Source organism: Varroa jacobsoni, unplaced genomic scaffold (assembly GCF_002532875.2).
Source record: "Varroa jacobsoni isolate VJ856 unplaced genomic scaffold, vjacob_1.0 scaffold_756, whole genome shotgun sequence".
Lineage (NCBI taxonomy): Eukaryota > Metazoa > Arthropoda > Arachnida > Mesostigmata > Varroidae > Varroa > Varroa jacobsoni.
Window position 1 is genome coordinate 1 of NW_019213658.1, and position 15,706 is coordinate 15,706.

The 15,706-nt window shown below is 41.1% G+C and overlaps 3 protein-coding genes and 1 non-coding gene across 7 annotated transcripts in view; 2 read left to right on the forward strand and 2 right to left on the reverse strand.

Annotated features, from left to right (window-relative positions):
• Window positions 1–4,508: 4,508 nt before the first annotated feature.
• TRNAL-CAG (transfer RNA leucine (anticodon CAG)) lies at window positions 4,509–4,592 on the reverse strand. The gene has a single exon. It is a non-coding gene; the product is annotated as a tRNA-Leu (tRNA).
• A 241-nt stretch (window positions 4,593–4,833) lies between these two features.
• The window catches only part of Dph2 (Diphthamide biosynthesis 2), a 14,828-nt gene continuing 3,955 nt past the window's right edge, over window positions 4,834–15,706 (forward strand). The window contains exons 1-4 of one of the 3 annotated variants that reach the window (XM_086969546.1): window positions 4,834–4,986; window positions 5,869–6,153; window positions 6,594–6,874; window positions 7,103–7,351. In XM_086969546.1, coding sequence (XP_086825672.1) covers window positions 5,879–6,153; window positions 6,594–6,874; window positions 7,103–7,351 — 805 coding nt within the window. In that variant the 5' untranslated portion in view covers window positions 4,834–4,986; window positions 5,869–5,878. Of the gene's footprint in view, window positions 4,987–5,856; window positions 6,154–6,593; window positions 6,875–7,102; window positions 7,352–15,706 lie in introns of all 3 variants that reach the window. The other 2 variants (XM_086969545.1, XM_086969544.1) reach the window with 2 other exon arrangements.
• Window positions 7,440–10,714, reverse strand: LOC111263319 (uncharacterized). 2 transcript variants are annotated; one of them, XM_022838284.2, is made up of 5 exons: window positions 10,570–10,714; window positions 9,691–9,961; window positions 9,041–9,399; window positions 8,351–8,828; window positions 7,440–8,126 (listed from the first exon to the last, which is right to left on the reverse strand). In XM_022838284.2, the coding sequence occupies exons 2-5, from the start codon at window positions 9,947–9,949 to the stop codon at window positions 7,843–7,845; spliced, it is 1,380 nt and encodes a 459-aa protein (XP_022694019.1). In that variant the 5' UTR covers window positions 9,950–9,961; window positions 10,570–10,714; the 3' UTR covers window positions 7,440–7,842. The 2 variants fall into 2 exon arrangements, with proteins under 2 accessions (XP_022694019.1, XP_022694020.1); XM_022838285.2 differs by having other exon boundaries at window positions 10,610–10,710.
• brun (trafficking protein particle complex subunit brun) lies at window positions 11,325–15,696 on the forward strand. The gene is made up of 2 exons (XM_086969554.1): window positions 11,325–15,314; window positions 15,396–15,696. Exons 1-2 carry the CDS (start codon window positions 11,846–11,848, stop codon window positions 15,488–15,490), a joined length of 3,564 nt encoding a protein of 1,187 aa, XP_086825680.1. The 5' UTR covers window positions 11,325–11,845; the 3' UTR covers window positions 15,491–15,696.

The following is a 15,706-nucleotide window of genomic DNA, read 5'->3' on the forward strand; positions in this document are numbered from 1 at the left end:
ATATAGAAATTAACTTTTCACCGACCTCCGGGAGAATGCTGAACGCGTTTTTCCTACATGCTGAGGGCCGCCTATGGAGGCAAGCTTCAGTGGATCATGGTAACACACGTTGCCAATTGGCGCAGATAAACGAAAGAAAATTTTCTTTTTCTGCGTTCTTGAAAGTGTTGTAAGTGAGTATATATGTTTGGTGGTTCTCAAAGATCCATACGAGAGGAGTAGGTTATTCTTGAAAGATATCTTGGAGAAAAGTTCGGGACAGGTGTGTCGTTAGTATTCTAACGGATCTGCTCCAGGGGTTTATTAATAAACCCACATATGTAGCTAGTAATTATCAAGGAATAACACGATTTAAAACCTGATAATATTAGTATTATTATGATGATTTCGGGGGGTTAAGGTAGAAAACACTGCCCGATGATGTACGAGGAGTGAACGGGTATAGTTGACGAAGACCCATGTGGACAATATCGGCCTGCGAACAGCGCTGCTGGCATAAAGCAAAACGTTATTCATAGCTACAGAAAGGTTATTAATGGTTGTCTAATTATATCTGCCAACTGTCGATTTGTCTGTAAGTAGCTTGATCCGTGTGTGTGCGCTTGGATTTGAGTGGAACGGCTGATTGGGTGTCTGTAGGTGGTAACCCGTGGTAATTTGTCAGGTTAGACTATCGAATGATTATAAATCATATTAATGATACAATACGATATGAATTTTGGTAACGTTGATGACGATAGTAAGAGTAGTAACAAGAGTGACAGTGACTATGATTAAACGTAATGGTAAAATGGCTGCCGATATCGATATGGTGGTATCAGCTGCAGTTCTACAATAGTTCTCATTTGGACCCGTAGTGATGCAGCTGTGTATGAGCAGAATACCTCTAAAAGTATTGCTACTGAAAATCGGCCTTAGTTCCGCTCCATACGAAATGATGTAACAATGGAATAATATAAGATGTAATATTCATCTCTATTTTTCTATTGCGAAGAGTTACTCAGCCAAAACGTTTATTCAAACACAAGCATCGATGAAAATTGTAAACAAATTTAAATTTCTTCTTAATGGCATCCACTGAAAATTACCGAAAAATACAGCTGTTTAGTGCATAAAATATTCTCATAGAATCATCAGCACAACGTAGTAAGTTGTATCATTTAAGAATAAGAAAAAGAAAAGCAAGAAAATTAATACACAAGTATTAGTAAATAAAAATAACACAAGTATTAGTAATAACAGCTATATACAAACGATACAAGTAGTGTGATATCTCTTTTTCGTAATGATGGTATTTCAATAATGAGGAAAAATAGACATTATAGCAAGTACCTTATTCGAAGCTCCGGCATGGGTCTAGAATGAGCAAACTTAATTCCGGTGGTTCGGCTCATGGTGAAGCATTCAGCTGCTGAATGTTTTACACCGTCCCGAATTCTAATTTGAATCACTTCCTTTTCGTCTTTCTACCTCACAAGTTTGTCATCCACACAGACACAAAGGCCATTTCCACATGGTATTATTTATTAGAATGCCCTTTTGTCGACGCCTATGAGTAAGGACGTCCATCCTTGTGAAGGTTCCTACGAAAATGGGGTAGAAATGAAGCATACAAATAGTCCGGTTTCCAAACAAAGAAATCGGGCTCGTAACATCGCATAGATAAGGAGGTGAAGGAAAAAAAAAGTAGTTTGTCCAAAACAAAAATAAAACTGATGTTTCGCCTTAGAGCATGTGTTTGAATATCGCTATGCCATTTAGTTAGCAAAACAATCGCAATTCTCATTCGATAATGTTTATCTTAGCCTAAGAAAACCTATTTCCGCTTAGAAGTGGAAATCTGGTCAATTGGTTTCCTTTCTACTTCTATTTCACATGCAGACGACAAAAACAAACAGGTTTGCAACGAAATCCAGAACGAATTCGCACTAGATATTTACAAGTGCGTGTAAGATTAAAATTAGCATAGTTAGTTAGGAGAAGTTAACAATCGAACGATCAATTCGATCAGCACATCAAAAGAGACCTGTAGAAATTCACTGACATAAGCACACCTGTAGGCAAACAGGCACCCAAGAATCAAACAAGACCAGACACCCCACGCGCGTATACACACTTCTGAAACATTGTAAATTAACGTCTCGTATGTGTTGTACATATCCTGCGTTCTGTATATACCACTTTACGCTTGTCACTACCAATGAATAATTTTACCATATAAAAATGGACTCCAATTGGATAAAACTAGCGTCTTTTTTCTTTCGTTTTAGATAGGTACTTTCTCTTCAGAGTGTACATGAGGTAGTTTCTTTTGCCTGTCAATTTGCCATACTGTTAAAAAAAAGACTATTCTTTTGTTAATTATTTGTAGAAGACTTCCGTTAGAGCAAGTTAAGATTTCTGCGTAAACTTACGTAATATATATATATATATATATATATATATATATATATATATATATATATATATATATATCGAAATAAATGTTCCAAAAAACGCTATATCAATGAGTAGACAATTATAACTCCTACCCGCAGATAGGAGCTATAATTGTCAAATTAGAATAGTATGCCCCAGTGGTCTTAGGCCTGTAAGGTTTGCAGGCCATACTGCTGCCTTTGATGCAAATCCGCCAATCCAATTCTACGCCATGAAGAATGCAGAGTGTGAACCTCAGCGTCAAGCAGTCATTTCTCGTTAAGAACTGATTATCGTGTGCCGTGGGATATCAATGTGGACACCAATACATTTATTTTTCACAAGAACACCGTATCACAGTTCAGATCGAAAAAAAAACAAGATTTAATCTAATCGTGTGCTACATTGCGCACAGAGGAAATATGGAATGTTCCAGCTTGAGTGGTTTATGAGTAAATGGACGTCCACGGCTATACAAGTACGGAGAGAAAAGCACGAATCTGCTAGTCCATAGCAAGCTAAAACCAAGTATATATATATTGCGTTCATTTGGTGTCATTGCATGATCTTCAAATGGATACAAAACATGCCTACTGAATTCATATACTTGAAAATGACCTGAGGTTAGTTTTTCAAATCCTTTCTGTTGCGCATAAATACTAATACACACTTGGTGTAAATAAAGAAGAGTATTTAACAAACTTACGAACTTACCGTCTTAAAATTAATAAAGTTTGACTCCAATTTGAAATCCTTTTATTATCTCTGTTATTACGCTACTACAGAAGATGGCAGCTATCCTTATGAAATATTCAAATGCATTGCCTAGATACGTAGACTCACACACACTTTATTACTTCTCGTGAAACTCTGAACGAATGTCAACAGTATTTCGCAACGTGGCCGAAACGTTCGCTCAAAAACATCTTTTCTATCAGACTAATGTAAGCCGTTTCCATACAAGGTGAATGCTTAAGCTGCGCGTAGGCGCGTGTCCCATCGTTACGTGGCTCATGGCTTATAATAGGGCTCCTCGAATATGTTACAATATTCGAATCTGACTGATATGACACGTGAATATAGCGACCCGCCTGTCTTTTTTTCGATTCCTGTCAAGGTGAAATTTCTTTAAAGTATATGAGTTCTCGGTCGCATATTGGATGTAAGTTAGCGTTTCATTTTCACCAATTCGTGCAGAACATAGCGAAACTGGATCTCCTTGGGCTCAAACCTTTTGGTACTGCTATGGTTAATATCTAAATAGATTCAATAATCAAACGCATGTTGCATCGTGCGGTATTTACAGGTAAATTAAGGTCTAACATTTCAGAATATTCCAAACCCAACTTAATAAGCTCTTGTAAGTGTTGCGGACAACTGTTACAGACAAACGCACGAGTTCATGACTAACAAAATGTTCTTTTGTTTTCTGCTTTACTACGCAAGTCTTACATTTGGGCAGTCCTGCGCACTTCGTGCTGTTTGCTTCGCAAGATTTTGTTGTGAAATTCTTAGTTCTGTAAAATATTTGGGCTTGCTTATTGCCCATCCGATAACCCCAAGCATTAGATTATTATTTATCGTATGATTCTCTCGAAACGCATGTAGGTGGAAGCTATCATCAATAAGTTATTATTATATGTCATCCACTGTATTTTTTAAAAGAAAAATGAGACAACGAAAATCTCTATAGTGAATTAATTTGAATATGCGAGGCTCAAAAGTGATCTCTAAAATTTATTGGTGGTATTCTGCCTAGGCCTGCGAACGTCTTATTTGAAAGTACATCTTCCTGAGTATTTGAGAAGTTTAGTAACAGATGATACTAGATTGTAAAGTACTGCCTAGAATCTCATCGGACTACGCTTAAGTAAGCTGTATTTTTATCTAAAGGAATGTAAATGTATGAATTATCGAAATAGAAGTACATATTTCAGAAAGTTCAGGTTTGCAGTTGGCAACTGAACGCAACACCGGTCTAATGATGTACGTTAGTTCGATCTAGAGTTGAGCACATGAAAACTTAAAAAATAGTTAATATAAACTTGCAAATTTACTTTAAAAAATATAAGTTGATATTTAAAAAGTTGTGTCAGAAGTGGGATTCGAACCCACGCCCGGAAGACCGGACTGCGACCTGAACGCAGCGCCTTGGACCGCTCGGCCATCCTGACTCGTGTGTAGGTTGTTAACTTTTCTGTTGTACTTCAACGAAGATAAAAATGTATCAAGCCTCTTATGTCACCATGCTCTGTATCATTAGGTAACTGAGCAACCTTCATGGATTATTTTGATTTTCTAAAATTCGTGGGCGGCAGTGATTAAAAAGAGCGCCTATGAATCGATTCGCTGTTCAAATACTGGCGCCTTTTGCCATCAAAACAAAATCACCTGGAACACATGTGTTCCGACGGTTATGTCCTATTTCGAACGTCCCGCTGTAACTTATCATAATAAGTAGAATAAAAAAAAACGAGTGTCTTCGTTACATTAGCTGTATAACATCCGATGGCTGGTAGAAGTAGGTCTTGAAGTGTTGTCCAATCAAATAGTAAAGTAGCCTGTACGGTGAGTATCTTATAGTAGATTTGTCACGTCTTGGTAAGGATTTGTGAGTAGCTTAAAGTTTCTATGAGCGAACAGAAAACTGGCGCCGACTGGTGTATTTGTCGTTTGATTCACAAAATTGAATCTTAACGAAGAATGGTACCGCTGAACACCTTTTGACTGTTAAGCTATTGTCTTAAACATTTGTACCTAACATCTTAGTTGCTCAGTGGATTAAACAATTCGATTAATTACACTTTGTCAGTGTATGTAAAATTATCACAAGCTATGTAGTATCTGTAAGTGTTTTTGAACCACAGCTACTCATTTTCTCGTGATGTTTCGCTTGCATGAAGTGCGTGTTAGCACGATCCTTTCAAGCATGCTCAACTGTCTATCGAAGGGATCGCTGCACTAATGAAACCTTTTACCTAGAGTGTTAACTTTCTGCCTAAAACACATTATGCGAACATAATTTAGACCCAGAAGAAATATGTTTAGTTGATAATGTTGTTTTACGTTCATGTCAATCAATTTAAATGCTTTCGTTAGTCCGTTATTTTGGATGTGAAAATTCGACAGAAATTGATATTGTCTACAAACGCCTACAGATAGGAATTTCGCTGCGGGGATAGCTGTGGATTTTCTCTGAAACCGATTTTAACCGATAATAGCTAACAACATGTTAGGCACTCGGTGTGATTTTTCCGAAGCGTTTTGTTGCTTATACGTTAACCAACTATTTTGATGCCCAGGAAGAATCGATATTAAAGTTCAATAAATATGAAATACGAAGATAGCTCGTATAGGTTAGCGAAAACGAGGGACCTTGGATACCCCAAAATCTTTTGTGCTCTTTCGTGTGCTCGTCCTTGCTTGAATACGTTCCAGTGTTCTTTTTAGGTACGACAAAATGGCCGTAGCCTTTTGCTCTTCGGCTGAAGAGGCTCTACACCGAAATTTGGGGTTCTCGGCAAAGCAGAAATCAAATGACCAATTTGGCGAAGATATCAACGAATGCTTTGAACTTGAACGATGCGCAAAGTGGATCAGTGATCATTCGTTTAGGCGGATTGCATTACAATTTCCGGATGAGCAGTTGTCCCAATCGGTGCGAATAGCGCAGAAACTTGGGTCGATGGTACCTGACAGTAAATTGTACATTCTGGGTGATACTAGTTTTGGCAGGTAAGCATCATAGGCGAAAATTGATAACGCATGATAATTAGAGAAAAAAAAGATAAATGTCTTGCGAAGCGCTAACTGGGCCATCTGGAGCCATTCTGATAAGAAACGAAGGCACTATTACTCACTCACAGTTATTCTTGGAGCAAAATCAATGTCTTACCAATATACTATATGGAATATGTCCAGCCCATAAGATATAGTGTTTCGAATATTAAATCAGTTATTCATCCATTTTGCGCTACTTTTTAATAAGGTAAGATACCGAGTTTAACCTTTAGCCTCAATTTGTAAGTTATTAGTATTCCAAAACAGACGCAAGACCACTCGATTCTAATGTACAATAAAATAAATGAAAAAGGTAAAAGGGTGATCTAATCATAGGTGAGTTTATAGTCACACTTTTGTTTCTTTTTCTGTTGTTGTTTTTGCTGTATTTCTAGCTGTTGCGTAGATGAAGTAGCGGCCGAACACTCAGCATGTGAAGGTGTTATCCATTTTGGTCATTCTTGTTTGTCGCCCCCATCGCGGTTAGCTACGCTTTTTGTATTGGGGATGTACCCTAGAGAGTGGACGAGTTTAGGTCGACAAGCATACCGCATTAGGTCAACACCTGAACCATCGCTGATTTGCATCTCGCAAGACCCCGAGAATCACTCTCAACGGGAAGAAGAACGGGAAGAATTTCTTGTTATCGTTGATACAGAATATTGCTCACAATTAGGTAAGTAGTACTTTCGGATATCCTGTATTTTTTTCTGTAGAAGGTAATCTGTAAAGTTTCTCACTAATACATTTTGCCTTTCCGTCTCTTATATTTTTCAATTCATCTAAACATAGATTCTTTTATAGCAAAAAAAAATCTTTAAAATATTTCCGATTTAGTAAATGCGGTTTACACGATACTGTATCAAAATCCGTTTCCTCTAACGAATTGAAATCTCTATAACAGATGCTATTCGCGCTCATCTCCCTTCACGTGCTGTTATCGGAGTGCCATTAATTCCTGGCAACGAAGAACCGGCAATGATCGGCCAACAGGCCCTCAAAAGACTGTTCCCGACATCTCGACTTTTGACAGAGTTTGGCTTAGTGCTTTGGATAGGCAGGGAAGGCCAGGCCCTCGTCAATGTACTTCTGCGCTTTAGCTTTGCCTCTGTTTGGGCATATGATCCTGAGCACAACACACTGCAACAACAAGGCAAGCGTTCACTTCCGTTCTATTATAAATAAGATAAATGCATTATTAATTACTTTTGAGTTCTCTTAAATCACTGAAGCATATTAAATTCTATGAACTAATTAAATATTCACATTTTAATTGTGTTCTATGAACAAAATGAGAACGGTCATGACATCAGGCTAATTACATTGAAGATCGTATCTAGGATTATCTAGATAATTGAATGAAATAAGGACGTAGTTCCACTTCTACGATGATAAAAAGAAACAGAGTAATAAGGTATTGCCTACAATTTCTTTGAAACACAGAGGTTTTTTATTTATGTACATGAATTAATATATATATATATATATATATATATATATATATATATAATTCTAGTTTTAGTTAACTAGTCAAGTATGTGTACACATTCCATTGATCGCTAAATAGTGTGGAAAATATTTTTCGCAGCATCGTATCATAAAGTGCCGCAACAGGTAAACCTTTGTCTACGTTATTAGTTCGTATTACTTATTAAGTTTCTCGTCGATGACCTGTTTGAACTGGCTAAGGATTGTCGCTTCGCGCTTTTGACGTTCTTCTTTATTAAACATAGCCAACGCGCGTTTCTCGTCGGCTGAGTATAACTGTGACTCCTTTCGTAATCGGACAGCCTCCATACGACGATGTCTTGACCCGGACATGACGTAACCGACTTGCTCGAACTGGTCAATTTCCTCCGACGTAAGACCGATTTCACCACGACGTGGGATACGTTTTCCGTCAGCAATAAATGCGGCCATTGCAGCTCCTAGAAAACAAGAAATAACAAAAACCCAAAATCGAAAAAAAGTATTACAAATGAGAAAGCTCAAGCGAAGATTTAGTAAATTTGCTCCTCTCACAATAAAGCTATTAGAAGGTGCTAAATCTAAAGAACCAGTCACAAAACTTTCCAAAGCTACTCATGGTCTCTAAGCGTAGCTAACAGCTTGTGAGGTTATTCTTGTCCTACATCGCCATAAAGACAAGTACCTTCACCCGGCAGCAAAGCCCGTCCCATTTCCTTGTGGGTCAGCATCATGACTTTGTGAGGCAGCGGCCCAATTTCGTCGTCTTCGTCATCCCGGTCTGCCTTGGCTTCCTGTTTTCGTCGATGTTCTGCAAGCCATTCCCGCTGTTCCTTTTCCATCGCCGATAATGGAGCTGTTTCTTTTTCTTCTTTGTTGCCACCACCCACGACACTACTGGTTTCAGCAAAGGTAGTAACTCCGGTGCTCGCCGGAGCGCCAACTATAAGGGGAGTCGTAGCCAATGGATACATCAAACTAGCCGTTTGTATCGGTTGTTGCTGTGGAATAGGCCCTGGCTTTTCAGTCTCTTGCCATTCGTTAGAGGAGCCACTTCCCTCTTCCTCACTATCCTGCGAAGAGGATGACGAAGTGCTTGGGGAACGCTTTCGTTTTTTCTTCTTACTGTTGGTCTTGGGTTTCTTCGACTTGGTCTTTTTCCCCTAAAACGTATACCAATGCAACAAGGAAATTTTTGTGTTGCTATCAAATGCTTGCCCTAATATAACTTGACAATATAAAAAGGTTACATATGTGTCTTTAAGAAACAAACTGTTGAAATTCTAGATATAACATCTGCTTAATACACTGGGTTTTTTTATTGAGTTAAAAAATTCTATTAAGTTTTTCTCTCCATCTATGTATATAAGTTTACCTTCTTAGATTTTTTGAGATTTTTCTTGGTTTTCATGGTACCACCGGTATCGTCCGAATCGTAGGAGTCGCTCGAATCGCTGTCGTCGTCTGAATCCGAGTCACTTCCATGACGCTTCCGTTTTTTCGACTTTTTGTTACTAATCCTCTTAGATTTCTTACGCTTCTTCTCATGATGATTCTTTTTCGACAAGTCATCATCAGAACTTGTTGCATTCTCATCGTATTCCGAACCGTCGTTCTCATCATTGGATCTCTTTGAATGCTTGTTTTTTTTACGTTTACCTTTCTTCGACTTTTTACTTTTCTTTATTTTTTTGCTGGCCTTCTTTTTACGCTTCGACTTATCGCCATCAGCTCCTACAGACATACGTAAATGCAAGAAGGTCACTAAACGCTTAAAATATATTTACGCTAAAAACTTTATATTCATGAAAACAGTACTGCTTTTCTAGAACGTGCCTATCATTACACTATGTGACACGTGTTAGCTATTTGGGTAGAAAAGAAATGGCATGCTGATCTTTGAAAATCAACCTTTTTAAGCTTACCCACATATCTTTACGTACTTGTTGGCAGTTTCTGTCTCTAATTGTTTAAATTGGCTCTAATTGTTTTGCGTAGAAGCGAATAACGAAAACCGTCAAATACCATTTTTGTTCATCTCAGTAAGGTGTGCGTCGTCATCAGAATGATCTGGGGGTTCTGGAGAAACGGCCCAGGCCTCTCGCACACCGCGTTCACCAATACGTTCACGTTCGATTCTTCGAAACGAAGCGAATTCCGCGCTTTGGTCGCCTCGGTCACGGGCATCGCGTATATATCTAGTCCCACTGCTACCACTACGTCCACTATTATTTCCCGGGTCTTTACTGCCGTAATTTGGAGAAGTTGAATACAACGATGTCATGATAAGGCCTTTCTGCAATGGGCATTAACGTACGAATTAGTCACAGAAGAAAAATGAACCAGTTCTTTAGGAACGATTGGGTTATAAATACATAGCAAAAGTAGTACTAGTCGTTTAAGTATCACTTAAAATAAAAATTTACTACATATTTCGAAATCGCAGTTTATGCAGGAGGCATTTTATTTTTACCTATACTCAACTATAAAAAATACTGCAAATATATTAAGTATTCCATATCTAACAAATTCGCGTTAAGTACACTGACACGACATCGTAACCCCGTAACTATATTAACTGATTTTATAATGGTTACAATTTGTTTGCCAAGTATGGACGATTAACGCCTTCCAAAGCTCAAACGAAAAGACAGCCATTCACGATGACTCAAAGCGTCTACGATTTTAGTTTATTTGCGTAGTACGTGATAATGTGTACTGCGTAAATGCGGTTGTATATCTCTTGGCAATATATTTGAAAAAATTCTTTTAATAACTTCAGACAAGCTTAGACAAGCTCTACATAAAAATAAAGACGCATGATCTTCCAATTTTTACCAAATAACAGTACTATATATACAAGATAATGCGTATTATCAGTCGACTATGTGCAAAAACACTCACAGTGATCAGGCAGAGACGTTATTTCTTATTTTCATCTAACCTTTGAAGCGCTGCTGTTCTTTACAATGATATATGCACACGTTCGTCTTCATCAACAATTTTGTAAATCGGTGAATCAAAATGTTCGACGTTCGAACATAACGAGTGGCGCCATTTTTCCTTTGTCGGAGCCAGATCACAACAGTTCGTAGATTTTAGGGTAGTTATTGATATATAATTTAGAATAGACAATAGCTTACAACCTATCTTAATTCTATACCATGATTATCCCGATCTCACTAGCGATATTGACGCAAGTTGCGTGTCAGCTGATCGGGAGCTTCGTGCTGTATCTATTGGTTAGTTCGTACCTCTGTTCAGACGAGCCAGTAGAGAAAACAAATCGAAACCCTTACTCAAGAAGGTTGAGTTTCACGTACATTTTGATGGTTTGGAGTGGAGTACTGACAGACAGAGAAGTGAATGCTAGCGAACGGTGTGAGTACTTTCGGCGCCCCTGAAGGGGCTTTGTTTTAATGCTTCATCCCGGGGGAGTTCCATTTGAACGGATAACGTCGTAGCGGATCGCCGTCCTTTAAACATTAGCAGTTAACTGATACTGAGCCATCGACCTCAGCAGTGACGAATAATAATAATTAAGGGTATCAGTGGCCCAAGAAGAAAAAAGCAAAAGCAAGTGGTAAAGCAGTTTCGAAAAGCTAAAACTTCGAAAATTCTTCCATTTCCTGTTCTTGTTGTAGCTGGTATCACCAAGCACGGTTCCGTCGATCTGTTCTAATTGGTTTCTTGTTTTGCTGCTTTGCTGTACAGTGTTCCTCGAGAATAACTTTCATGACAAGCATCTAATGCTGGGGCGGTCAGGTTCATTGAGAGCAGGTAGTTTTAAAGGCAGACAGCGAAGTTGCATTTCAGTGATAAAAAAGGAAAGCACTTTATCGGGGACCCACCGTGGTATAACGGCAGCCGCGTCTTTACCGGCAGAGTTCGTAGTGGTTGTAGAGGTCGCAGTCGCTATAGCAGCTCGATGCTCCAACGTCAGACGTCGCAATCGCATATGATCGATCAGGTTTATATGAGCGGATGGTGGAAGGTGCTTCACCAGTATAGGCATCAACAACAGCAGCGCCATATACGCCATAGTGCACTATACTATAACGAAAGACTACAGCAGCAGCGGCAGCAACAGCAACAGCAAAACCACAAAAACCTAGAAAAACAACAACAACAACGACAAAAGTTCCTTCGTAAGGACTGTGACCAACAACACTAGTTAGCCATGACTCAGTCAAGTGCCGCAGATTACCACGCAGCCTTCGAAGATCATTCGTCAGTTCTCGTCTTGGTCTTATGCCAGCGACAAGACGATTTGAAAAATGAGGCTGTGCTAAACGTCATTCGTCGAATCAAAAAGGTTCGAGCTGTTCGGTCGGCGGACGTACCTGGCGTAAGTGTCAAATACGTATCAAATTATTCCTCTAAAAGAAATGATTGGCAACAGTTTCAGGCTCATAGGGCCGTGCGCGGGGTGATCACCGTCAGCGAGTATCGGCCGAGAGCGATTCAGACAGCCCTCAACAGACATGGTGATCTCGTTGACCCGTACGACAAGACCGTCCTTGAGACAAGGTGCATCTTTGTCGGCAAAGATGTTCCGTCTCATCCCAGTGAGAGTCCGGTCAATGAAGCGGACTGTCCAAACAATCTGCGACGTGAACAGTGTCTATTTTATATGCCTGACGAGACGTCACAGCTAGAAAGCGACGTACTCGACTTCATCGCAAATATCGTTATTGTTCTCAGGTCGACGAAGGTTCGATTAGAGCAGGACGTTAATAACAAGAAGATTGATGACAAAATTCTCATTGCTCCGAATGAGAAAAGGGAGTTCGTCGGCATTGACGTCGATAGTCGTCAATATCGAAAACGATGGCTTGCAAGAAACAAAAAAATGTTGGCAGATATCTCTCTTCAGCTGGGCTATGTACAAGAAGCTCTGGCACTCTATTCTGAAGCAATGGACACGTTTCGGGCAGTCGGAGATCTTCTGTGGCTAGGAGCGGTCTATGAGGGACAGTGCGCAGCGTCTGCAGGCCATTTGCAACTGCCGGGAAAGGGCGGATTGGTGCGAAACCAGAGCTTTCCGATGCGGTCGCGTAGGAATACCCCGGTCTCACTTAGTAATCCCACGCTGACACATGCGGGAAGCTGTAAGAGTTTACCTATTGACGTGGACCCGATCGAGGCGAAGCAATTCGGCCGTGACTTGCTTACGCTCGATGAGATCGTGGAGAAGATTCGTGAAGCTAATGTCACGTACGAACGCTTCAGTCACGCGGTCGGGCCGCATATCGAAGTCAACCTAAAGTTGACACGCCTGCTTTCTTTGTTTGAACGACACCTACAGGCCGCCGACTATTTGCAGACCGCCATTGTCATCAACTGCCGCCTAAATGAAAATTCTTGGAAGTATGGATGGTACGACGCGGTGTCGCAACTCTACCGGGATATTGGTTGTTATCGGAAGGCTGCGTTTTACACGCGAATTGGAGCTGTGCAAGCGGCCATGGTACACGACGGAATGAAGGCCAACAATGCACTCTGTTACCAGTTAATGGTAAAAAGTCTTAAGGGTTATCAGATAGATGTTTCGATAGCAAACCCGTATGAAGGCAGACGGTGGCATCCGTTTTCGACGCCGGAACCCGTGATTGGATGGTCTCGACTACAGACAACGTTACTTAATGATGTCATTTTAACCGCAGATCGTTTGCCGGACGGAAAGCTATTGGCGGCACACCATTGCGTCTACATGCTTTGCTATATGTTCCCATTCCTTGAACCCCAGGAGGCGCATCAAAGCGCAAAAAAACTGGACCAATTGACAGCCGAAACAGGACCTCTTACGCTGACATCAGTTTCGAGCGAGTTACTTGACGAGCCTCTTCCGCCAATACATCTAATCAACTACCCGTTGGTGACTAGAGCCAAGCCTCAAGTGCTCGCCGCAGAACCCGTAAAATGGAGGAGTCCAACCGCGGCGAGCCAACCTGACGGAGGGACACCTTTTATCTGGGCGCCATCAAAAAACAACAAGAACGCCGCTCGACAGCCTGGAATTGAGAATGGCGGTATTTTTAAGTCGAAGTGGGTCAAAGGCGAAGTTGCCTCTGTAGAGATGATCATCCATAATGCCGCATCGTTTGCGCTGCAGATCACGGACTTTCGGCTAGTCACCGAGGGCCCATTCGACTGTTACCCCACCTCGATCACTGTTGGCCCAGCTGAGAAGGGTGTGGCAACGGTTCTTGCTGTCAAAATTCAAGGCACCCCGCATTCAACGGGCCAGGTTTGTATATTGGGTTACGAATGTGTTGTGCTGGGTGTGAAGACAAGGTGCTTGTTTAAAGACGCGACATGGATGCACCGCAAGGTTATGCCGTCTCCTTATGACGATCCCAAAGAAAGCCAAAAGAATTTCGAGTTTATCATCGATTGCGTACCGGAACTCCCACTTCTTGAAGTCTTAGGGGATCTACAGACAGACTCAAATATCACTGTGTACGCCGGACAGAAGAAGAGCTACCGGGTAAAACTGCACAACAAAAGTTCGGTGCCTGTCGAGACGATTGACATCGCCATCGAGGGTTCGGTCAATGTACTTGTTGAGTGGGACGAGGCTGAACTTAAAGAACAGCTGCCAGTTGGGCCTGACGCTACTGCAACATTCCACGTGACACTGACGGGAAGCGAAAACTTCTTAGCTTCACAAAAGTCAACTGATTTCGTTGCTAAGAGCTCGTCTGCCGCATCCTCACCGCTCAACACGCCTCGACAACGACGTTTCCAGTCAACGCCAAACACTCCTCATAGAAATCACAATCAGCTGCGGGTCGCCGGCGCCGTAGAGTCCTCGTTGAACACAGTCTCCACCCAGATGAATATCTTGTATTCAGGCGGGGCGGGCATGGCAAATAACTATGCTCGCCGGTGCTCACTCAAAACTCGACTAACTGTTCTGCCATCGATGGTTATCTCACAGTGGGATGTTTTATTGGCCGACTCGGCAACCCAGTGCTACCTCGTATTGGATATTGAGAACCGAACGTCTCAGGAGATGGATCTTGAGTATCAAGACGGCAAATCGATTGTTATCGAAGAGACATGCAAGATTCCAGTGCTGATCCCCAGATGTAAGCCATCTGGGGGAGATGAACAGCTCGAAGAGCTGTGTCGTCAGCACATTCAACGTCATGTAAAGCTACGCTGGTCGCTAAGTCCCGAAATAAGTGGATATGCCAATCTGAATGAATGCAAGTGGTCTCCGGCACAGGTAGACACGATCCTTTCAGCTTCGCTTTCCTGTGAAATATTTTTGCAAAGGCGGTTATACAATGCTGACGATGAATTCATTCTCAAAATGGGCGTTCCTCTGAGCGTGCAGGTTGAGACGCAAAACACGTCGCTTTGCTCCCTCCGCCAGCTGCTCGTTTCTTTACGCGTGTACCACGACTACCAAAACAAGACGATCAAACTGTCGGATAGTGTCTGTTTTCACGGACCGCAAAGAATACCTATAGAGACGATTGAACCCGGTGAAAAAGTAAATGTATCGTTCTGTTTGTTATTCCTTTTCGTTGGCGATTACAAAATCGATGTCGACTGCTCTACGTTAAGTGGCGATTGCGCACGTTCTGTAAGCAGTCGGGCTGAACTTGGACTTCGCGGCACTGCTGCTTGTCCGAAAAGTAACAGCAGCATGGCTGCTGATGGTAGCGAACAGGATTCATCGACGGCGGCAGCAGCAGGAGGAGCAAGCACAACTTTAGCGCGCAGACAGCATCTGCTGTGGAGGTCGCCTTCGCCGATAGAGATTACCGTCGTGGACCTTGAACGAGACCCATTACTATCGGTGCCGCTATAAATAACGACGCAGGACGACAAAAAATTAAGAATGATGGGCACAAAAAGAATGTGCGGAGAGAAACTGTGAAGAAAACTAAAAAGTGTGTGTCAACAAACACGTTATCGTACCGTATACTTATTCAGGGGACCTCTAATTCTTGCAAAGCAGATTGAGGCAAAATATAGAAAAACAACGACACATAGAAACTAACAAAAAAAAAAAAATATATATATA

What these genes read in the sequence shown, in the direction of transcription:
- LOC111263319 (XM_022838284.2), bottom strand. Translation starts at nt 9,949, where the DNA reads ATGACATCGTTGTATTCAACTTCTCCAAATTACGGCAGTAAAGACCCG. An exon ending in TACTGAGATGAACAAAAATG is followed by an intron (nt 9,400 to 9,690) that starts GTATTTGACGGT and finishes GTATGTCTGTAG; the next exon opens with GAGCTGATGGCGATAAGTCG. An exon ending in GGCTTTGCTGCCGGGTGAAG is followed by an intron (nt 8,127 to 8,350) that starts GTACTTGTCTTT and finishes CTTGTTTTCTAG; the next exon opens with GAGCTGCAATGGCCGCATTT.
- brun (XM_086969554.1), top strand. Translation starts at nt 11,846, where the DNA reads ATGACTCAGTCAAGTGCCGCAGATTACCACGCAGCCTTCGAAGATCAT. An exon ending in CACTGCTGCTTGTCCGAAAA is followed by an intron (nt 15,315 to 15,395) that starts GTAACAGCAGCA and finishes GCACAACTTTAG; the next exon opens with CGCGCAGACAGCATCTGCTG.